This window comes from Nuphar pumila, chromosome 10 (genome assembly GCF_984573655.1).
Source record: "Nuphar pumila chromosome 10, dmNupPumi1.hap1.1, whole genome shotgun sequence".
Classification (NCBI taxonomy): Eukaryota; Viridiplantae; Streptophyta; class Magnoliopsida; order Nymphaeales; family Nymphaeaceae; genus Nuphar; species Nuphar pumila.
Genome location: NC_143258.1, coordinates 8814096 through 8839147, shown reverse-complemented (window position 1 = coordinate 8839147; position 25052 = coordinate 8814096). Strand labels below are relative to the sequence as shown.

At 35.4% G+C, this 25052-nt stretch overlaps 1 protein-coding gene across 1 annotated transcript in view; it reads left to right on the top strand.

Annotated features, from left to right (window-relative positions):
* Positions 1-13441: 13441 nt before the first annotated feature.
* LOC149823439 (uncharacterized) overlaps positions 13442-25052 on the top strand; it is a 148184-nt gene continuing 136573 nt past the window's right edge. Inside the window, exon 1 of the mRNA XM_090018838.1 lies at positions 13442-13954. Within this exon, the coding sequence (XP_089874964.1) occupies positions 13805-13954 (150 nt within the window). The 5' untranslated portion in view covers positions 13442-13804. The remainder of the gene's footprint in view (positions 13955-25052) is intronic.

Below are 25052 nucleotides of genomic sequence, written 5' to 3'. Positions count from 1 at the left end.
TTTTATAATTCGTATCAAAGAGAGGATTGATTTTAAAACCATTAATTTAGTCAAAGTGACTAAAATGCCTTTATTATCAACATGTTCAATGGAAGACCATTATATGTTATAAGATGAGTTGTTTTATAAAAAGGGACAAAAATGTGGTGTTATACCTCATGTTGGTGCTTGGAATGGAATCGTGTAACATTGGTGGATGAATTAATAATCCAATTATTGGTGGCTTTGTAGTTTTTTGTAAATTAATTGCATGATTATGGTATTAGAAGGGTGACCAAATGATTGAATCTTGTTTTAAAATGTTTTGAATGGAAAATCAATCCAATCCTGCAAACATGGACTTTGAAACAATTGAACCTCGGATAAAAAAAATAACCTCAGAATCATGATCAAGGCTTAGACTCGAATGTTGGATATATGATCCAAACCTATAACCAATCTAGCATTGGCCGACAACTTTCTCATATAAAAATATTTAAAAAGTTATTAACCTGCTTTGGTGCTTATCATAACATCCTATTGCACCCTCCCCAATATCCGGTTTTGAAAATGCGTAACTTGGACCTTAAGGGAGCCCCGGGCTGGCAACTCACTAGTACTCTAGTTGGAGCCAGATGAAAGTGAGAGGATCATGACCAGTGTGTCTGGGAGCTTGTACTTGGGTTGACACAGTGTAGTAAGGGTCTGAGGCCTCTAGTGGTGACAGTTTAGGAGGTACAAGACACTATAAGGTCAGAAGAACAAAATTGAGCAGGTCAAAACTAGGTCTGATAAGCCGTTTAAGAAATCAATTTGGTCCAGGTTTGCCAGGGGCTGAACACAAGGGTGCTAGGGTCACCTAGCGTTGTGGAATAGGGTATAGTACAGATCTTGGGGTTCAAGAAAATTGGCTAAGTTGTTGGATGATTGGTGAGGTCAAACAAGCTAAACAGTATGCTCTATCAGGTTGGTAGGGTGCAGTTTTGGGCTTCAGGATTTCAAAAAGAAATAGGGACTAGGTGTTATCGTGCAAAATTTTCGCTTTCAAACTGACCTTTTGAAAAGATTTAAGAAAAACTTGCCTCTGTTTGGAAAATATGAAAAATTAAGAGAGAATGTTGACTCGCCTGTCGATATGAGGTTCAACTGTTCCTAGCGCCATAACCAGAGGTAATCGAACCAAGCATTGAATATTGTGCCTTGCTTGCTTAACTATCTGAAAAATTATTATAAGTCTGAGAATGCACAAAGAATCATACATGTGCTATGATGTTTGGAAAATATTGATTGAAAATATGATGCATGCTTAGAATTATTGAAAAATACTTTTGAAAATGATATATTTTGAGAAAATCAATTTTTTTGAAGAAGGACTGGGTGTGTGGCCTTAGTCTAAATGATACAACCTTATTCTAAGTTGTGCATGAATGCTATTTTATCAAAACTCTTTTGGAAAAAGATTTGAGAAAAATCATTGAGAAATCCTCCTTTCTTTCAGAAATTTATTTTGTATAAAAGGGGTTTTTGTGCGTTATAGAATTTGAACAAAATAAATTCGCTACATATCTCTGACTATGGCCACGAATATGCTTTGAATATATCGAATTAAATCTTGAAAGGAGGATTTTGAAATAAAAGTGTTTGAAATATGCAATAATTTTTTAAGATATCCTAAGAGTATTGGTTGTTTGTAACTTAGAAGAAGACGATAAATTTGAATTTTATTTGTATTCTAACTATGGCCACAAATACGAAGTCCACTAAGTTTATTAACTTCTTAGAAGAAGGTGCATGTTTCATTTGTGTTGACCATTGTAGAATTTGAAATATGCATATGAATGACAAACCATAGCAGTTGATATTGAAAATAAACTATATGGAGATGCAACCCTAATCTATGCAGAAAAGGAAATTTCCACTATTTTTGATATTTGATTATAATTTACATTGAATAATTGAATAATAAAGTAAAAAAATAAAGAGCAAAATAAAGTCTTGACCTATCATGTACAATCAGCAAACATGTTAGTAGAAATATGTAGGCTTTTCAGGATTTAGCCAACAATATCTGAAAATTGATGGATATTTATCGGTAATAAGCCTTTTCCCATGTATTTATAAAATAAAAATTCTAAATAAACTAAATAAACATGCATGATTTAATAAAATATGAAACTAAACTAATTATAAAATTTAAAAATCAGATTTGAGGGAAAATTGACCAAAATACACATAAAATTGATATTATTTGCAAAATAGGGTTAAAAATCAGGTTTTTTCAGGAAATATCTTTGAAATACGCTTAATTTGAAGACCAACCGGATTAAAAATGATGTCAAATCAGGTAGAGAGCACCCTGACATAATCAAGAACATTATTAAAGTCTGAAATCATGAAAACAATTCATGAAATAAATGAAAAAGATTAAATTTGCCCATATTTCAGCAAAATAGGACTCTATAAGAATCCGGTTTTTGAGAAGAAACTAAACAAATATCAAATAACTTCTAAAAATCATGAAAATCGACATGGGCACTGTTAATAACCCTAAAAATAACATATAATCAAAAAATGAATTTTTATGATTATTCAAGAAACAAATATTTAAAAAGAAGAAGAAAATAAGCTATTGAGCATGCTATTATGTATCTATCATGGTGTCAGATCAGAATTAAATATCAAATATAGATATAAAATTTATGAAATTTGACAAAGATAAACTAGACATAACGACAGAGAAACTCTTTTTTACAGATCAGAAAAATAATCTCTGGTTAGAAAGATATGAATATGGTAAGATGCACTTGATTCTGACCAACGCCTGACGATTCAAGAAAGATAGACCTAAATTTTGGATTAAATTAAAATAAAAAACAATCTACAAAAATCACACGACAGAAACTAGATAGATAAACAGAGAGATCACTTTTTACGGATCAAAAAGATCATCTTCGGTTAGGGAGAAATCACTCCGGCAAGATGATCCAAGATCTGAACCATGTCTGACGATTCAAGAAAAGTAGATTTTGATTTCGGGATAAAATAAAATAGTAAAAGAGCATCAAAAATCACAAACATCACACACAATAAACTAGATATGTAAACAAAAATGTTACTTTTTACGGATCTGAAATATGATTTTTGGTTAGAGAGATACGACTCTGATAAGTTGCTCCTGATTTTGCATAGTGTTTTGACGGTGCAGAAAATAGGTTTCGATTCTTGATTTTATAAATGGGTCATCTGATGCCCAAAAATTATGAAATTTTTCTGGATTCATGAACATATATGTATATAACTCTCATAAAAAAATTAGATCAAATCGATGAAAAAATACACATAAAATAACTCTGCAAATGCATGAACATAATCAAGATTCATGCAGCACTGTCAAACAAGATTCAAGAACTTGATCTAATATGCATAAACAAAAAGAGAGCATAGATGTAATATTTTTTTTATTTTTCATGGATGAAATAATGTAAATCTAAATCTAATATACATATAAAATAAATAAAAATATAGAAAATAAAAACAGCGTGGGATTTGCTTTTATGTAGCTGATCAAAAGAGGGATTCGATATATGAAAAATCGAATCACCTTCTTTCTTGTGGCTGAAATAAAATCGATACCTAAGCATCAAAAATATGAAAGAAAGTCATGAAAATCAAGAGTTTACTTGTATCTAGATTGGTCATGGATGCTACCACATGAGAATCACATTAAAAAGGAATAAAGAAAGAAAAGGAGGGGGCGGCACCATGGAAAAAGGGAAAAAAATAAAGAATAAAAACAAGAGAGAAAGGAAAGGGATTATACCTTAGGCTGGAGGAGGAAGAGGGCTGGAGCTTGAGGAAGAGAGGGAGTAGATGTGAGATGGGCTGGACGTCTAGCCCTTATAACCTATTTATAGAATTTTTCTAGAAGAAGATAGAGATTCTAGATGGCTTACCTAATTAACCTAATTAGCTAGAATAAAGGGAAGTGATTTTCCCTAATTGAGTCCTGATTAAGTTTTTGGTTTTGACTTTGTGTTTTTCTAACTAATTGGAACTCTAAAAAAAAAGCCAAAATGGATTGGGAAACCTTCAAATATGGTGCCACCTAGGTGGGCCCCATATTTGTTTTTTTTTTAATACTTAAAATAAAGATTTTAAAATAGTTAAAAAAGAATGAAAATAAAACTAAAGGTTAAAAACAAGAAAAGAACCCTAAGTCAACTAGACTTAAAAAGAATAAAATGAAGAAGGGAATCAAAAGGTGATGCCATCTCGGTGGGTCTTTTGGATTTGGATTTGGATTGGATCGAAGATCCATTTTAAAATTTGAGTTTGATAAAAATCCGAATCGAAATCCGAACTGGATCAAGATCTGACTTTGAAAAAGATTTTTTTCTGAAAAGGCATTTTAAAATGTCAAATGTAAAGTACTAGGCTTGGATCTAAGATATAAAATCATTTTTCGAATCCCAAGTTTGAAATTAAAAGAAAAGCTTTGAATTTAGATCTGGATCTGAAATTTTAGAATGACAAATGGATCTAGATCTCGAACCATAAGTCTGATCCATGATGAAAGAATCATGGATCAAAGATAAGATTGGAATGGATCCCGGATAATGAAAAGAATAAGTTGGATCTTGGATCAAAGATAGAATTAGAAATTAGATTCGGATCAGGATGATGTGATGGAAATGGATCCTAGATATTAAAATTAAAGAATGGATCCAGATTGATAAATGATTGGACCCAGGATATCTAATGAGATAGTCCAGGTTTAGAAAGCAAATTAGGCCCTGGATATAGATAATAGAATGAATTGGATAAAAAGATCTAGGTCCAAAATAGAATGGATATCGGATATCAGATCCAACATTGGATCTAATGTCTAGATTGAAATATAGATTGGATCTCGAATATAGATAAAATATCAGATAAAGAAATTGATCCGAGTCCATATTGGAAATCACTCTGGCTTAGAAATGGACAGAACTGGTGTTATGAATGGAAATGACCGAGAAATGATTTTTGCCCTGCAGGGTGAAGAGTGGCACTAGACTGAACTAGTTAAATTGGATTGACTGGATTTGAACTGAGTTCTAGGGTTTCTAAACTCAGATGAACTAAAAAGACACTGACTCAACTAAACTTCTAGACCAAATGATCGAGAAATGACACAATTCTCAGTGAAATGATGAGAGTTTCACTATAGAGTGAGGTGAGCAACGAAAATATACTGAGTTTGAGCTAAAACTACACTCGACTAAACTGAGGTGAATTAGATTTGGAGCTCAGGCAAGCTAAATTCTAGCTAGGGTTAGCTCAATTTCAACTGAAATTAGTTGAAATTGGCTAAAATGAACTCCAACAATGTGGGAGTCGAGGTTTGAACTAAAACTGGACCACTTGAACTCTTGGTGAGCTCAAGTTAGACTCAGAGAAATATGATCAACTAGAATTAACTGACTCAGAGATAATTAGATGGAATTCGAGCTAGAAATAAGCTCATTTCTCAAAAAATGTACTAAATTAGCTGAAATTAAATGACACTACACATTGTGAGCTCAGAAGAGCTTGAAATGACTGACATTCTAACTCTTTTGGACTTAAAATGAGCTTGGTTGGGTTTAACTGACAAGGATCTAATATGGCTTAGGGGTAAAATGGTAATTTTATAGGTAAAATGACCTCTAAACTAGAATAGACCTAAGGCATAGACTCTTACACTATACTACAAAGTTGGCATCTGTGAAAAGGGGGTGTCCAGAATGGACCTGGAAATTTGGGGGGTTTACAGATGCCCCTCTTTGCTACTAAGTCGGTTGAAAGTAGAGCTTAGTGGCAAAGAAAAATACATCAAATTTGAAAGATAAAATGTCTCATTTAAAAAATTTGAACTGAGCATGAAAGAATTGATTTTGAAAATCCCTCATGAAATGAGGTTCAGGTTTAATCACTTAACCTGAACGAGAAGGAAATCCACCTTATAAAATGAGGATCAAGCTTAACCCTTACCTGAATGGGTATGGATATATGCACCTCATGGAATGAGGCTCAGGCTTAACCCTTACCTGAACGGGTATGGATAAATGCACCTCATGGAATGAGACTCCAGCTTAACCCTTACCTAAACGGGTATGGATAAAATGCACCTCATGGAATAAAGTTGAGGCTTAACCCTTACCTGAACGGGTATGGATAAATGGAATCCTCGAATGAAGAAACCATAATGGAACCTCCGAATTTCACGCATAGAATCTGAAAGGGGCTGTAAAAAGATAAGAAAAATGGGGGTCCCTAAAATCTTTGAAAATGGATTGAAAATGAGGTGCCTTATGACTGAGACTAAATAGCTTTTAAAAATGGTCTTTTGCGAAAGGGCAGGTTCGACCTCAAACTGAAAATAACTGTCTATGATGGGACAATGGGGAAATCAGGAAAATGTGTGGATGTAAGAGCCCGGAGGCTCAGATCAGAAGTTAAGGGAAGGATCTTAAAAACCCAGATTATCAAGTCTTAAAGGGATAAACAATGCTAGGATATGTCAAAAGGACATCAAGCTCTCGCTTTCTATCAGGATAGCAAGAAAATATTGCTAATAAGATAGAAATTATAGTTGGTCCAAAATTGTTAGAAATGTGCATATATGTGCAAAAGATATTCCCTTTTTCTACCTAGAGTATTACTTCGGATTGGGATAACTTCATAGAAACAAGAATCAAATTCAAATTTGTTGTTGTTGGGTTTCTTCAAGGAGACTACCCATTTCCTTGATATGAAAAGAGAGGAATTTGTTCTCAGTTTCATAAAAGCAAGTGGATAAAATGATATTGATAAAAATTTCATGGTTGGATCAGCCTTCTGTGGGCACCCGATGTTCTGGCAGAGACACCAGTAGGTTTGTTTGGCTTTCGCACAGTCTAGAGTCTTCTTTGCTTCTTATCATGAAGCTTGGCTACTATATAAGCCTCCTCTAGTGTCTGTACAGTTGCAGCTAGGACTTTATTATAAAGATCCTCCTGTGTCTGCCAACATAAGACCCAAACAAGGTCTTATCATCGACTAAGAGCATAAGTGTACACAAGTTCTCAAACTTTATCTGCTAGTTGTTCAGGCTACCCCCTGCTTTGATACTTTAGCTCTATGTGGTAATTGACCAACATTGTGGGGTTGAATCTCTTCATAATTCACTTGAAAAAATTGTCTCATGAGAGTTTGTGGTGTACGATATCGAGTCATTTGTACCACTGTATGGCGCTGCTTTTTTAATCTGGCAACTTCCTCAGCCACTTTTGTCTCAAGTGGCATGTTCTAACAGGTAAGGAAGTGCTTGAGCTTGAATATTCACTCATGCATGTTCTCTCCTATAAAGGTGGAAACTTCAAATCTAGGCTTCTTACCTTGTGTGAACTCTTACGATGGTCCCTCGAGGATGGACTTGCCTGGGTGTCCCATATGTCCATCGCAAAAACTACCACCCTAGTCGGTGCCATGTTCGGGGGTGCAGAGAATGGAATCCATACAGTTGGTTAGGGTTGATAGAACCCTTTCAAAGTGCTCCAAATGGTGGTTTATCTTTGCCCTCTCCTGTCTATGTTGAGCTTGTCTCCTAGGATATCGTTTGAGCCTACTTTGCATGCTTACGGACCTCCTCGCTTTTCTCAATCCACAAGGGTTGTGGTACCTCCATCCAAGCAACTTTACTTTTATACAAATTTGTTGCACCCACCTTAAGATCCAGTTTTAAAGGTTCGGAACTTGGACTTAAAGGGAGCCCCGAGTTGGCAATAGACGGGTACTTTAATTTGAGTCAGACAGAAGCAAGAGTGTTATGTATACAGTTTTGAGCCCTTTGGATCTGTGTCTGGTATGTTTGTGGGGTTGTACCTTGGTTGACACAATGTGGTAAGGGTTTGAAGTCTCTAATAGTGATGGTTTATGAGGTATAGGATGATATATGTTCAAAACAACAAAATCAGGTAGGTCCAAACTAAGCTCGGTAAGCAGTCCGAGAAGAAAATTCAGACTAGGCCGTCAGGGCTGAGCATGAGGGTCCTATAGTCGCCTAGGGATGTGAAATAGGGTTTAATACTATGTTGGGGTTCAAGAAAATCAGTTGGGTCATTGGATGGCTAGTGAGGTCAAACAAGCTAAATAGTGTACTTTATCAGGTTGGCATGGTGCAGTTTTGGGCTTTAGGATTTCAGAAAAAAAATAGAGACTAGGTTAAGGTTGCAATTAGGGCTAGGGATAAAGTTAAAGGTATACCTTTTGATAAAATACATGGGATAAGTCTTGAGAGGTTTATCAGCAGAACCATGACTGATAGGGCTTCTATACAATTTCTTAAGTAGGGGTGGCTTCAAAATGATAAGGGGGTTTCACGAAAGGCTTAGGTCCTCTGATGATTTTGGACCACCAACTAGGGATGTGTCAGACATGTACCCGAGGGAGAGAGAGACGTTAGCAAGTAGGGACATCTGGAGTAGAGAGAGAGAGAGAAGAAAAAGACATAAAGGGGTAGGAACATTTGGGAGAGAGGAGATCTAAGAAGGAATTAATGTTATTCAATGACTCTCATGGTACCTTCCAACCCTCTTTTATAGAGTGGAGGTCTGGTCTAATCCATAACCAACTATAACTACTGAAGAATCCAACAAGAAACTAGAAACTAGGTAGAAGAGAAGACATATACTAATCATCACTAACTAACAACCAAGAAACAAGATTAAAGAGACCTTAAAGAAAATAGCGACTAACTAATATAATTAGATAGGGCTCTCAATAAGAAGGAGACATCCCCTAGTACTTCTTAACTCACGCCCTTCATGGGGCTCACCTAGTCACTCAACTTGCTCCTTATGGAGACATGTGTTTGGCTTTTGGTCTTTTGGTAAGAGAGCCACCTCAGGTTCCACGTCAATTCTTTGGGGCCAACCTGAGCTTGGATGACCCTCTGTATCTGCTAGGTAGGATGTGTGGATCCTAGATCTAGGCTTGCAACACGTCCATACCTATTTGAACTAGTAGACAATAGAAAATAGATCACACTCTCGTTCTTGGGGTGTTCCCTGTAATCAAATTCTCACAAAATTTATTTTTTATTCAATAATATAAATGCAAAATGATTGTATTGTCCTAAAATGTTGCATTTTTAAAAATACCTATCGATTTGCTGAGATCCTCCCCATGTCCAAAATTATGGTTCCCAACTTTTTTAGAATATTTTTACCCTTTGCATAAGCGGCTCAGCTAATGTTCTCATGATAGATATGTACGTCATCTGAAGTTCACAGTATCTTAATAACGAGGAGATTCACATGAAAAAATCGCATACCTGATAAAATTTGCATAAAAAAATTATGAACATGGCTAACTTGAAACCCAACATAGGAGATTTGCATCTGAAATGCACAAATCTTATGAGATTTGTAAGCCTAATGTGAACCATCTAGATTTTAAAAGTTTGAGATTAGTAGGTTTGCTCCATACATTTGCAGATGTCTTGACTTTTACACAGATGACATGAAAACCCCCTTCAATTAAAAAAAATGCATAAAATAAGGACGTGCATCCGCAAATGTATGGCGTGACATTCATAAATATTATATGTGAACCTACTGTTAATCCAACATGAATCTACTTAACATGTGAATGGTTTAAGGTTATTTTGTGAATATCCTTACCTTCACATGTTTTCTTGTTTGAGTTTGGCATGTTCGAGTTATACATTTATGGATGTCCTCTTGACATTTGCGCAGATTACTTGCAAACCTCCTTCATATATGTGAACCTTTTGAACCTCAGTTGTGGACCTGCTGAACATTCTCAAATTCAGCATGCAAACTTATCAGGTTCACAAATATTCTCATTACCTTTGTGTGAATCTTCTGACCCTCGCATATTACATTTGTGAAGCTCCATACGTGCACTGAAGTTGTGTTTCACATTTGAGGACCCTTTTCGCATTGTAATTTTATGTATGTATAAAAGTTATGTTTTACATTTGAGGACCATTTTTTCATAACATTAAGGTTTATTTACAAGGTTTTATGGTCCCCAACTTGTTTTCCGATGGGTTTTTTGGTGAAGAAGGATTATTTCTGTCTAAGCTCCATCACGCATCAATGGTGGCACATCATCGACAAAGATTTTTAGCATCTTAACACATAATCAATGATAAGATTTTCCAGTAAGCACAAGTTTTGCTCATTCTAATGCTTGAATAAGTTATTCTGGGAAACAATTTCATGATTCTAAAGTTATTTTTTCATATTCAATAGCTTAGCCTATTGTTGTTTTTAATTTATTTTCATGTGAGTCTCCCTTGGCCACCTTTTTTCCTACATGTGGTAAGCTTTTATCTTCGAATTTGGTTGTGTAAGAAATTGTTTATCATATATTATAAAGAAATGTCATAAAGGCACCAACACCTATTGGTCTACCAAAGAAACAGATAGGATATGTACATGCTATAGAAAAGGTTGACTAAAATTGTTCTTTCTACCGTAAACCTTGTGTAGTATATTGAAGTTTCCCTCTCTTGAATATTGATCATTTGCAAAAAAATACCTAGAGACTGATTAATATATTTTGTATGGCACAAGTTTGGTTTTTAGATCAACAGAAAACCTGCTCTATAGCCAAGAGCATGGGTTTTTGATGTAATTCACAAAAAATATAGCATTAGTCAAATGAGCTCGAGATTACTGTAATTAAATAAGTAGCTTTAGAAAGCAATGACAATTGAGCCATTTGTAAGAAAATTACTTGCAGAAAAAAAAGTTGTTAATTTTTGTTCAATATCTTGTCACTCATCTTGGAAACATCTAAAAGGGAGGTGTTAGTGAACATAAGTGGGTAAGAAATTTAAGGAGCCCATGACTTTTGATTCTCTGATCATTGCTAACATGCAAGCCCGATTGAAGGATGTAGGAGACATAGCCACGTGACAATAATAAGATGTAGAGGGAGAGGGTGGACACCATGAGGGTGGAGAGAGCGGAAGAGGAACCTCAACAAAGAGAGGAGGTCAAGACTGAGGTGAAGGAAAAAGATTTGTCTCAAGCAAATAAAGAGGTCAATGTTGAGGTGAAGAGTCAAAATATGAGTGGTGAGAGGGCAGAGAAGGAACTTCAACAAAGAGAGGAGGCCAAGGGTGGAGAGGGAGGATGACCAAATAGAAATAGATGATGACAGTAATAAGAGGGTGAAGAATATCATCTCATGAAGGAGGAAGTTGTTGTTCCCATGAAGAGGTCACAAAGGGTCATGTCTAGTGCCTGGACTGGAGCTCGTGAACAAATACTTTCTGAATCTGTTGATGTATGCAATAATTGATCGGTTATTTATTGATGTGTGTAGTTATAACTAGTATACTATAATAAATTAATTTTAATGTTGATTCAATGATTACATTATAATATGTGAGTGTGTATAAAGTACGTTTGTCAGTGAACCAATTATATATTGCAATTCATAATCATGTATTCAATGATTTATATGTGCAAAAGTGAATTTGTTATTTGCTGATGTGTGTAGTTGTAACCAGTCTGTTATAATGAATCAATTTTAATAATAATTTTATACTGATTCTATGTAAGTTCTATTTTCATTGCAAGATCCACGACCATAAATAACAGAGCATCCACAGTCATTAAGACACCAATTTTATTTGTTCCAAGCATACGAGTGGTTTGTAACACTGAGAGGACAAAAAGGATTGATTATATCAAATACACTTTTGACGATTCTTGGAGGTTACACCATAGACTATTGGTCATAGTCTTATAGATGCCATCATGCAATTTTGGAATCCTGCTACCAACACTTTCTAGTTACTTAAACTTCCAACTAATGATATTTGTATATTAAAGTTAACCTCCCAACTGATGAAGTTCACATGTTAGAGCATGCAGACATCAAGACAATCACACAATTACTTAACTTCCCAAATGATGATATTGACATATTAGAGTTAACCTTCTAATTGATGAAGTTTACATGTTAGAGTATGTAAACATCAAGACAATCACACAATTATTTAACCTTCCAACTAAGACATCAGGACATTCAGATAATTAACCTCTCAAGTGATGAGTTATGAATGTTATAAGATTGATTGGCTATTAATATGTGTATGAATGTCCTAAGGTTCACACACTTTAAATATGTGAAGCCCCTTAATTCATGCTCATATATTGAGCCAAAATCATCTTACAAAAAAATGTTGTTGATACAGTCATTCAAGATATACTTTATCTGTCAGTTATTCATACATTCAAACAAATATTTGTTCACTCATTCATTGACCATTTTGATATATCATACCATACTTATGCACACATTCAACCATATATATAATCACATGCACATTCATTTATCAAATACATATGATCTCAAGTTAAAAACTAGTTAACAACATGAAAAAAAACTATTAACACATGAGATATAACACCTACATGGGGTCATGGATCATCAAACACATGTTAAAGTGCACAACAATTCATAACAAATCTTTTCACATTTCTTCAAGTACAATTTCTTCATCATACACCTCTCACTCTACCTTATTAGTTGTCCCTGTCACTGACATGGTTGCCTCCACATCTTTGTTGGCATTTTCTTTCTTCACCTTCTTCTTCTGCAAATTCTCATAGTATTTGATCATCAACATTCTTATATATGTTATGTCTGCCTTAAAAGGTTATTAATAAACAAATAATTAGCTTTCATTCCAAACACCCAACAAACTATAGATGACAGTGAAACTGAGTTATTTTCTTTTGTCCAAGTACTTCATGTATATTAGCATAAATATTCCATAATCATATCTATAATAATTGCATTGTCAAAAACATGTACATGTAGTCCAGGTGTGGATTCCGAGTAAAATCGACCATGCCAACACAGTGATCTATGTAAATTTTATAGGAATCGGCTCTTCAAGCGTTAGATTCGGACAAATGAGTGTGTTTTTAAAAGGTTACAAAAATCAATAGTCCAAAATCTCTGTAAATTTTGGAGGCTCCAAATATCATTTTTTCATCAAAAATACATGATCCAGGTGTGGATTCCCAGTAAATCGACCATGCCAACACATTTATGGGGTCGGAACTACGAAAAAAAATATTGAAAGAGCAGAAAAACTCATTTAACACTTATCAATTTTGACCACCCATATATATATATATATATATATATATATATATATATATATATATATATATATATAAAACAAGGTCCGGTTCGTTTTGGAGAAAAAATTTGTTAAAAAATAAGGGGTTTTTAAAAGTTTAATTTTGCGGAAGTATCGTATTTTTATCACGATATTTACACTGTTACATGGTTTAGAGGTTTATATGCTGATATTTTGGCCGAAAGTTGTTCGAGTAAAATTTATCGCGAGATTTTCGTGGGAACCGACATTTACGACATTAGAGGATGAAATTTGAGGCGGGGACGACGGGGATGAATGGGAAATGCCACACCACCAACGGTGGCCTCATTAGCCTCAAACGCTGACTCCGGAGGAAAGGAAGGACCGTCCTCGCCCGCGCTTTCCTCCCTTGATTGCCACTTGCACGCATCCGCGCGCCAATTTAATTTTTTTATTTAATTAATTTCGGTTACCAACTCGAGGGAGAAGGGGTCGTCGCCATCCTTGTTGCTTCTCCTTCTGCCCAAGTCATCAAGAATATCACAGACACACTCTGTCTCTCTCTGTCTCTCTCTGCCAAAACCCAGTTTCTTCATTCTCAGGTTACTTTGGGAGAAGTCTCTCTCTCTCTCTCTCTCTGTGAGAGGAACCACCGGGACAGAAACCAGAATGTCGTGGTTTAGATCGGCCGTCAACAAGGCCGCCGAAGTACGGGGGAGGAACAATCTGACCCGGGCGGTGCGCAACTACGCCGACACCGTCGTTCAGCAAGCCGGCCACGTCGTTGCCGAGGGCGCCAAGATCTTGCAAGACCGGATCGTAATTCTCCTTCCCTTCAATTTCCGATCGCCTCTTTTTTACTCGTGAATTCGGATTTGAGATCGTCTAAATTGATTTTCGTCGTTGCTTCGTGTTTAATTTGGTTCTATGTGTTCTGAGCACGAAAGGTTTGCTGAATGAGCGTTTCCTTCCTTCTGTTATAAAGTTTCTGAGTTTCTCTGTTTCGCAGTTTTGATTCGGTTCTTGGGAGTCATAGTTCTTGAATAATTTCGCATTTTCTAGTCAGAGTTTATGCACCCTCTGTTTGGGTCTCTCTTCTTCGTTGGATGTTTGCTCCTTTGCGGTAGTTTTCGTTCAACGGAAGATGGAATTTTAGTAATGTTGGTCGATTGGTCATGTGGTGGTAACAATGTTTACAAAGAGGTAAAATTGCAGTTCTTGCGGTATAGTGGACCGTGAACAAAAAAATGAAAGGAAGGGGAACTGTTCCGGTAGAGATACCATAAGTCCATAATGCATTGATACGCATGATCAATGTTAACTTTCGAGTGACATGATTCGGTGATGTAATTTGTTGTTGGAAATATCACCATCTTATATCATTGATCACGTTTCCTTCCGGAAGTGCCTAACAAGCACGATACCTTTTAGCTTAACCTTATCTGAAGTAGTTGAGAATCACTTGTGGGAGTTGCGAGGTCGGGGAATGCTACTGGTCTTTAAGATTGCTTCTTAACGAGCGTAAAGGTTTAGCATGTGCCAAGCCAGTTGAGAATAGGAGTATGCCATCTCCAGCATGGAAATTGGTTTCCTGTAAATGAACACTGAAGATGGATTTCCTTCTCGTTTTTGTTTGGTTTGGAAGATCAAGCTACACATATGGCTTCTCCTCTTTGTACTTTGCTACTATAAACAGAATTGCAGCCTAATGCAATTATCTAGTTCTGCTCCATGCCTGTCACCTATGACATTTATGAGTCAATCCTAAGCAGTGTCACCGATATTTAGAAAATATTGCGAAATTATGGCAATTTCAAGTCAGCTGATAATATTGGCAAAATATCACCAGAAATAAAAATATCACAATATTATCACGATATTTTAAAAAAATACATATTTTTATATATTTGACACCCAGTTTTTGGATTTTTTGTTTCTTTATGTGTTTTTAAAACTTTTCAAGCTTATTTCCTTATATTTTTCAAAAAAAAATGATAAAAAAACTATTATTTTCTTATCTTATTATTTTTTATATTTTATATTTTAATTTTTTTAAAACTCCTGAGATTTTCTCGAGAACAACCACCTATTGAAAATCTCTCCAAGAAAACCCCTGGCTGAGAAATTACCTTGAATGATATAGGTGACTATGATACTAAGTGATCGAATTTTTGAGATGAAAAATATCGCGAGGATACTTTTCAAGAAATATGTTTTTTGAATTTCTAATTTCTACAGTATTATTTATTTTGAAAACTTCTCTGTATTTTCTTGAGAAAAACCACTCATTTCAAAATTCTCTAGAGAAAAAATCTTTCCAAAGATATTACCATGACTGATTGGTGACTGTTGTTGTATGGTAACAATTAGCATTAGAACTATTATTATTGCTTGCAATTATCTAGTTCTGCTTCATGCCTGTCACCTATGACATTAATCAGTCAATCCTAAGCAGTGTCACCGATATTTTTAAACATTGCGAAATTATCGGCAATTTCAAGTCAGCTGATAATATCGGCAAAATATCATGATATTTTCAAAATATCACCAGAAATAAAAATATCACAATAATATCATGATATTTAAAAAAATTCTTATTTTTATATATTTAAAGCCCAATTTTTGGTTTTTTTTGTTTCTTTTTGTATTTTCAAAACTTTTCAAACTTATTTCCTTATATTTTTCAAAGAAAAATGATACAAAACCTGTTATTTTTTATTTTTTTTAGAACTTCTGAGATTTTCTCGACAAAAACCACCTATTGAAAATCTCTCCAAGAAAAACCCTGCTGAGAAATTACCTTGAATGATATAGGTGACTATGATCCTAACTGATCAAACTTTTGAAATGAAAAATATCGCGACGATGCTTTTCAAGAAATATATTTTTTGAAATTCTAATTTCTACATTATTATTTATTTTGAAAACTTCTCTGTATTTTCTTGAGAAAAACCACTCATTTGAAAATTCTCTAGAGAAAAAAATCTTTCCAAAGATATCACCATGACTGATTGGTGGTAACAATTAGCATTAGAACTATTATTATTACTTAGGGTGATTGGTGACTATGATAGATAACAATTAGCATAAGAACTATTACTATTGTTATCATATCACAAATGTTAATATTGATGTAGTATTAAAAAAGTTGCCACTACTTTAGACAAATAATAAGTGTCAATAATTGAGCATTTACTGTCATTTATTATTATTAATATACTATTAGTGTTCTAAATCATATTGTAACTTGTATAACAAGGGTTATCCATACAGGTGTATCCTATTCGTACCATATTGCATTGCACCGTAAGATGCACTAAAAGGATTTTTATGAAATAAAAATTTAGCAAAATGTTAAAAAGATAAAAGAAACTATCATCATCATAATCATGCCTTATCCCACCTACATGGGGTTGGCAACATGAGTCCTATTTATTCCATTCCTTCCTACCTAGAGCTACAACTTTGGTCACTTTACAATCATTCATGTCGCCTCTAACTGCCACATTCCAAGTCTTCCATGTTCTTCTTTTTCTAATTCCTTCTGCTTGTATCATGCCGGCCTTTAAAAATAAAAGAATAAAAAATCAATTAAAATAAATCAAATTTAAGCACCAAAATGGCTAGAACATCAATTAAACATCAATATGTATGCCATTCGACCATGATATGTAATAAGTAACAACTCACAAACAAAAAGTTTTCTATGTCTATCACAGACACATTAAGTTACCAACAATAAGTCTAAATTGTGAATACATCAACATAACACTAAACATGAGTCCAACAATTAATTTCTCCAATAACAAAAAAAAGAAAAGATGTGATTCCACCTAAAATTCTCAAGGATCTTCCTTTTTAGAATCATTCCTTTCCTCCTCTTCCTGTTGCTCAAGGCCACATGATCATTCCCTATTTCCTCAACTTCAACTTGCATATCAACTTCTAGTTGCCTCCAGTCAACATCATCATTGAGGATGCTCGGTTCTTGCACCCATTCATTCATTATGTCTATATTATTGGTGCTAATCAGTCATAGCATCTCCTATGGCATCTCTTGAATTCATTTTGCAATTGTTTACAAAATGCAAATAATGTATATTCTAATGTTATATGTATCAATATAAAATTGAAAACTATACAAATTGGGCTGTAATGAAATATACTGAAATACAAAACAAGGGCCTCTAAGGGCTTACAAGATCATAAACACAAAGTGCACATGCACATACACAAGTCCAACTAAGAGACAATACAAGATCACAAAGGCACTACACAAGCACTAAGTGCATTCAAGACATCAAAGAATTAAAGAGAGGAACACAAGAACATAACAAATATACATCTTATTGAGCATGAATGCTTAAGAGGAGCATTACAAAAAGTGGGAACAAGAGGTCCCTTATATACAATAAGGAAGAGCCAAAAAAATAGAGCTCCCATAGAGTTGTTGAGAGCTCGGAATGGCTATAAATATAGCCGTTGGGATGCCTCCCAATGACTCTAAGGGCAAGGACCTTGATACCCTTGGTCTTTGGGATAAAGACAGCACAAACGTAAAAATAAAGAAAAACAAAAAATCTGTCGCTAGAGGACAGAACCTATTACAAGAGAAAAAGACTAAAATGCCCCTATAGGACATTACTTATTACAATACCAAAAAAGTATATATTATATATATATATATATATATATATATAGAGAGAGAGAGAGAGAGAGAGAGAGAGAGAGAGAGAGAGAGGACCACCAATATTCTAACATTGGACAATTTATGATAATAAGGACTAGCATTTTCCATAGTCTCATGTTATAAGCAACCAAGATAAGATCATTGAGCTGTGAGTGCTGCAGCCTATTTCTTTTCTTGGCATGATGCACTAAGAAAAACTCCAATTTCTATCGCACTCACTGGCACTATATGTGTGGATCAATATATGTTGAGCAAAAACAAACAATGTTTAGCATTTCCACCAAACCTAGCCCACTATTGATCTAAACAAAAAAATAAAGATGATAAGTTTATAATTTATAAAAGCAAGACTTGTAACACAAAATGACATAATCAATTATAATAATATTGCATTTCAAATGCGTACATGGCTGCAATGAGCTATGAAACTAGATGGGGTTCTTTCTTCCAAAATCCTCTTGACTTTGATTATAAGTATCTAACTCCATATGAGTGGCACTAAGCACATCTTCATTTGGTTTTAGATTCTCAGTGGTGTTCCGATAGTCCTTCTTTACTTCTCTATCTTCTATACATGTAGTGGGGCACTTTGATGGCGGGGTTCAAATAGTAGCCCACATTATAAATGTCTTCATGAAGCTAGCCAATTGTGAATTTGGCTCATAATACTTTGAAATTATCTTTAACTTGCTCCTTTGTCTTATTTATATGATCATACGATTATGGCATAATTGGCCTCTCATCACTATCGACTTTTCTCAAAAATTTTCAAGTGGCAGAGTCATCTTCAAAAACATGTTGCACCGCTACTAAAACTTTGAAGAAAACATCAACTCTACTGTTAGTCCTAATTCTTCTTTCTGCATATTGACAAGTGATCCATTCATCTGATGCAAATATTTATCAATTCATTTTGATGTGACAACATGTTCTGAACTGTCAAAGCATTAGTGACAAACCTTGTTAATGTAGGGCTGCAAATCAATAAACTCATACAGTGTACTTGGACCATTCTCACAATAGCATTGAAGTTTGTCACATTATCAGTAATGAGCTGCACAACATTGGAAGGCCTAACTTCCTCTTTCACCTTTGTAAATATATCATCCAGTTCGTATATGGTCTTATGCTTATTTGACATATCAGTAGACCTTAAAAGCATAATTCCCTTAGAATAAGAGACTAAAAAGTTTACTAGATTTTTCTGTGTGCTATTTGTCTATCCATCTACCATAATGGTGTAGCTTGTAGTCTTCCAAGGCTCTATGAACTCACTATACCAGTGCTTCACATTTGCAACAACTTGTTTCAAAATCCTTACCTTCATTACAAGGGCATTTTATAACTAGACCTTATGCTGGTAATGTCATCAGTTATAGCTTGGATCTAGAAGGAAACCCATTGAATGATGTACAAGTCTCATAAAAACAGTGCCTAACTGCTAGGGCTGGTAAATGAACCTAGCAGCTCGTTTCACATAAAGCTCGTTCAGGCTCGTCCAATGGGCTCGGCCAGCCGAACAACGAGCAATTTGTGCAGTGTTAGTGAGCCGAGCACAAACAATGGGTGTTCATCTCGGTTTGGCTCGTTTAGCTTGTTTATATAAAATTTATATGTGTTTCTTTATCAAATAGCACAGTAGCTCAATTGGTTTAATGGAATGGCTTGTAGATGGGAAGTCTGGAGTTCCATTCTAACTGTGGTATCTTGGCATAAAAAGTTGTTTTTTTTTTAACCAGCCAGCTTTGACTTCACTCATCTAGCTTGGGCTCGTACGAGCTCAAGCTCGGGTAGGCTCGCATGAGCCAAACCTGAGCAGTATCTTGCTATAAACGAGCCAAGCCCCCACAACCTGTGTTCAGTTCATTCAGCTCGTTTACCAGCCCTACTAACTGCTAAATCTACATGCTCAATCATCTGCTTTGATGCCATGCATGACCTAATGTCAGACTGACCACCTGTAGTTGTCCCGAGTAGGAAGTAACAACCAATCCCTCAATAATGGAGTCATAAATCCTATTCCTATGAAAGATCCTCTCCTCTTAGTAGTAGAAAGGGGGATACAGTCTCAATGCCACTGCTACTTGTGATAGCTGTTAAAATATGTAATCTCATATAATATCTCATATGTAATCTCATAGACATGTAATGTTTTATCTCCTTTCTAGTTAGGATTTTTCGTTTAATTAATTCTAGTTAAAATACAACTAGAATTAGCCAAACCAGTCCATCATTGGACTGATTTGGCCTTTACCTTTTTGACTAGTCAAAAAGGTACCTTTTTGACCAAGTCAAAAAGGTAAATCCAAAAAGAGCTGTTGGACTCCCCAACAGCTCTATTAGAGCCGTTGGAGAGTCCAACAGCTCTCTCAAGGCTTCTCTCTACCTCTCTATAAATATGGGGCTATTCCCCTTGTAAATACTTACTCTTGTTTTGGGTTTTTATCTCAAATCAATAAAATTGTTTATTTTTCATTTTTATACCCATTTCGGGTTGTGTGTATTCTTAAGTTCTCTTTGTGAACCTTTGTGGTTCTTATGATGTATTTGTGAGAACTTGTTGAGAGACATTTGTTGTAGCGTATTTTTCACTTTCTTACATGGTATCAGAGCAAGGTCGGTGGACGTGTATTGGGAAGCATGTCATGCAACTACTCTTCAAGAAAGTGAAGTCTCTTTGAAGGAGTGCTTGTGTGTAGCCTTGAAGGGCGTGGAAGGCTACTTATTTTCGATCTTTGTGGTTAAAATATTCCTCTTCCCACTTGCTTTTCTTTTTCCCCTCTCATTCCCAAGCTTGTAAAATGGATGACAATGATAATGTCACCATTAAGTCCATAAAACTCAACGATTCAAACAATGTAACATGGGCTTCAATCATGAAGCATCTTATTTGGGGAAAGGGTCTATGGGGCTTAGTTGATGGAACCGATAAGGAACCTAAACTAACGCTCACTAAAGAAGAAGGTGAAAGAGAAGTACCTCTTTCGGAGGTGGAAAAAACTAAGGCCATCTCCACATATGAAAATGAATGGAAAGAATGGAGAATGGGTCACGCCAAGATCATGTCTTGGCTAATTTCTAGTGTAGACATAAAGAAGTGTTCAAGTCTCGCAAAATTTGAACATGCTAATGATGCATGCGAATATCTTAAGAGAATGTATAAAGATATTGCTCATATATGTAACTTACAAGAAAAGGTTCGGAATATGGTTCAAGGAGAGAGAAGTATTAGAGAATACTACAATAGCTTATCCGAACTATGGGAAGAGTTGGCTCTTCTTGAACCAAAGTGGCATTGTCCACAAGACATTGAGCTTTGCCAAAATCAAGTAAATGCGGAGCATTTTTTTCAATTTATAAATGGGTTGAGACCCAAATTTGAATCAACCAAGTCCGCTCTTCTACATCGGGGAAATGTTCCCTCTATTGAAGATACCATTGAAGAGCTAAGTACGGAAGAAAATAGACTCAAGAAACGAGTCGACAAAAGCGATGATGATACAGTTTTAGCTGTATCTAGACTAGGTAATCACATTCGCACATACAAACCTCCACATATTGGGAGAATAAACAATGAAAGGCAAGGAGGCGATTTTGAAAGGAGAAAAGTTATTTGTTATTACTGTCATGAACCCGGACATGTTAAAACTTACTGTCCAAAGTTGAAAAAATCTTATGAGAAGAAGGTAGTTGTTGTTGAATCAAATGAGACATCCATTGGAAACATGTCCCTGTCTCAGCTGGTGGAGGCTCTACAACCTCTTCTTAAAGGAACTTCTCCCTCAGCTGGAGTTGCGATCTCTTCTGTTGGCACCTCCGATCCAGGTAAACCCCTATGGCTTCTTGACTCTGGTGCTTCTTTTCACATGACAACAAATTTAAAATTATTGTCGCATTGTTATGACTCAAGTGGATCGAGTGTTTTTACTGCGGATGGAACATCCCTTGAGATAAAAGGAATAGGAAATTTCGAAAATAACTCTCAAAACTCAAAAGGATTTTGTGTTCTAAAGATTAGATATATCCCCAAACTTAATCTAAATCTTTTATCTGTTTCTCAATTAACTGATCATGGGTATAATGTTTCCTTCTCTTCGCATGATTGTCAAGTACAGGATCACCAGTCAGGGAAGCTGATTGGGGAAGACCATAGAGAAGGAGGCTTATATTACATGGATTTTTTGGAATTACCCAAGAAAACATTATGCTGCAATGTTCAAAAAGTGGCTTGGATCTTTTACACCAAAGATTTAGTCACCCTTGTATATCCAAGCTTCAGTACTTTCCAAAGATGGAAAAATTTTGTAATTTTGAAACTTTCACTTGTGAAAAATGTATTCTTGGAAAAATGAAACGACTAGCATTTCAAGAAAGAACTTTTGTCTCCACTCGACCACTTGAATTAATTCACTTTGATGTTTGGGGTCCTGCACCAGTTACGTCAAAAGGTGGGCTTTTATACTACGTAATTTTCGTGGATGACTTTACACGATATACCTGGATTTACTTTCTCAAACACAAATTTGAAGTGTTCTTTTTTTTTCAAATATTTCATAATATGGTCAAAAATCAATTTAAGAATGATATTTCAATATTTTGCACTGATTCAGGGGGAGAATTTTTATCAACTGAATTTAAAGAATATTTGAACTCACATGAAATTTCACACCAAAAATCTTGTCCCTATACCCCTCAACAAAATGGGTTAGCTGAGAGAAAACACAGACACATTATAGAAACAACTAGAACACTACTTATCACACATCAAGTTCCTAAAGTTTTTTGGGTCGAAGCTATTTTAACTGTTGTGTATCTTATTAATAGGATGCCCTCATCCTCAATAAAGAATATTTCTCCTACTGAAAAGCTTTATAAAAAAAACCTGATTATTCTAGACTGAGGGTGTTTGGGTGCAAGTGCTTTGCTTTTACAGATAAGAATGATAAATTCTCTCCCCGTGCTATACCCTGTACTTTTTTAGGATATGCAAATAATAAAAAAGGATACAGATGTTTTGACCATAAAAACAACAAGTTATACGTTTCAAGGAATGTATCCTTTCTAGAAAATGAAAGTTTTTTTGAAAAAAAAAATCTACTGAAATAGATGAGTATTCCTTCTTGTTGGATCTAGTTCCAAAGGATAGTGAAAGAGAAATTGATCTAGATGATCAGATGGATGTGATTGATTCTGATCCTCATAGAAATAGTCAAGATTGTATTCAATACTCTAGACGAGGAAATTTAGAAAGACAGTGTGCCCTCGATAAATACACAAGGGAACATGAATCTGCCTCTTCATCTAGAAAATCCACTAGGATCTCGAGGGTTCCTGCAAAGTTTGTGTCATATCAGTCTTTTTCACCAAAACATCAAGCCTTTATTGCTCTAATTCATTCATATGAAGAACCTCCCAGTTATGATATAGCCAAGGATCAACCAGAATGGGTCAAGGCTATGAAAGTCGAATTAGAAGCCTTAGAAAAAGCAAATACTTGGACCATTCAAGACCATCCTCCAAACAACAAGAAACCTATTGGTTGTCGCTGGGTGTACAAGGTGAAAACCAAGAGTGATGTCACTCTTGAAAGATTCAAGGCCCGGTTGGTGGCAAAAGGGTATTCTCAAGAATATGGAATAGACTATGAAGAGACCTTTGCCCCAGTAGCTAGAATGACCACTGTTAGAATATTAATAGCTCTTGCATCAATAAAGGGATGGCATATCTTTCAAATGGATGTTAAAAATGCTTTTCTAAATGAAACTTTAGCTGAAGAAGTATACATGGACCCACCACCAGGAATGAATATACCTAAAGGGAAAACACTTCGCCTAAACAAGGCTTTATATGGTCTCAAGCAAGCTCTAAAAGCTTGGTATGATAAGTTTAGTAAGGTTATGCTTGATTTTTGTTTTCGATTTTGTCTTACTGACACAACTTTGTTTGTTAAGAATTCTGATGCAGGTATTATCATCCTTCTACTCTATGTTGACGACATGATCATCACTGGAAGTGATAAACAGGGAGTTTATGATATTAAAAAATTTCTCAAAACACATTTTGAAATAAGTGATTTGGGTTTTTTGAAATATTTTCTTGGTATAGAAGTTGCCTACTCACCTAGAGGTTACTTGCTAACTCAATCTAAATTTGCATTAGATATTGTTGTCAGGTCAGGTATTTCAGATGAAAGACATGTTGATACTCCTGAGATTGTGAATGTCAAAATGAAGATTGATGATGGAGAGCCACTCGAGAATCCGACTCCGTATAGGCAACTTGTTGGGGCTCTATCGTATCTATCTATCACAAGACCTGGCATTACACATGCGGTCCATACAACCAGTCAATTTCAACATGCTCCAACTTCTGTTCATATGAGAGCAATTTTGCGTATTATTAGATATATCAAAAATTCTATTTCTCGAGGATTATTTTTATCCGCTTCATCTAACTTAGAATTGCTTGCTTATACTGATGCAGATTGGGGTGGTGATCCAAATGACCGCCACTCAACTGCAGGTTTTTGTGTCTTTTTAGGAGAATCCTTGGTGTCTTGGCGATGTAAGAAGCAACAAAAACTCTCTCTCTCATCAACTGAAGCTGAATATAGGGCAATGGCTACAACTACTATGGAATTAGTCTGGCTTCGACGTCTACTTTCCGATATGGGAGTTGAAAGTCCAAAAGCATCAAATCTGTGTTGTGACAACAAGAGCTCTATCTATATTGCAAGCAATCGGACATTTCATGAACGCACCAAGCATATAAAAATGGATTGTCATTATGTTCGAGAGGAATTTCTGTGTGACACCATCAATCTTCCCTATGTTGTTTCAGAATATCAGCTGGCCGATTTCTTCACCAAGCCTCTCGCTGCTCCTAGGTTTCACTTTCTCTTAGGCAAACTTTCGGTTATCCAACCGTAAGTTTGAGGGGGAGTGTTAAAATATGTAATCTCATATAATATCTCATAGACATGTAATGTTTTATCTCCTTTCTAGTTAGGATTTTTCGTTTAATTAATTCTAGTTAAAATACAACTAGAATTAGCCAAACCAGTCCATCATTGGACTGATTTGGCCTTTACCTTTTTGACCAAGTCAAAAAGGTAAATCCAAAAAGAGCTGTTGGACTCCCCAACAGCTCTATTAGAGCCGTTGGAGAGTCCAACAGCTCTCTTAAGGCTTCTCTCTACCTCTCTATAAATATGGGGCTATTCCCCTT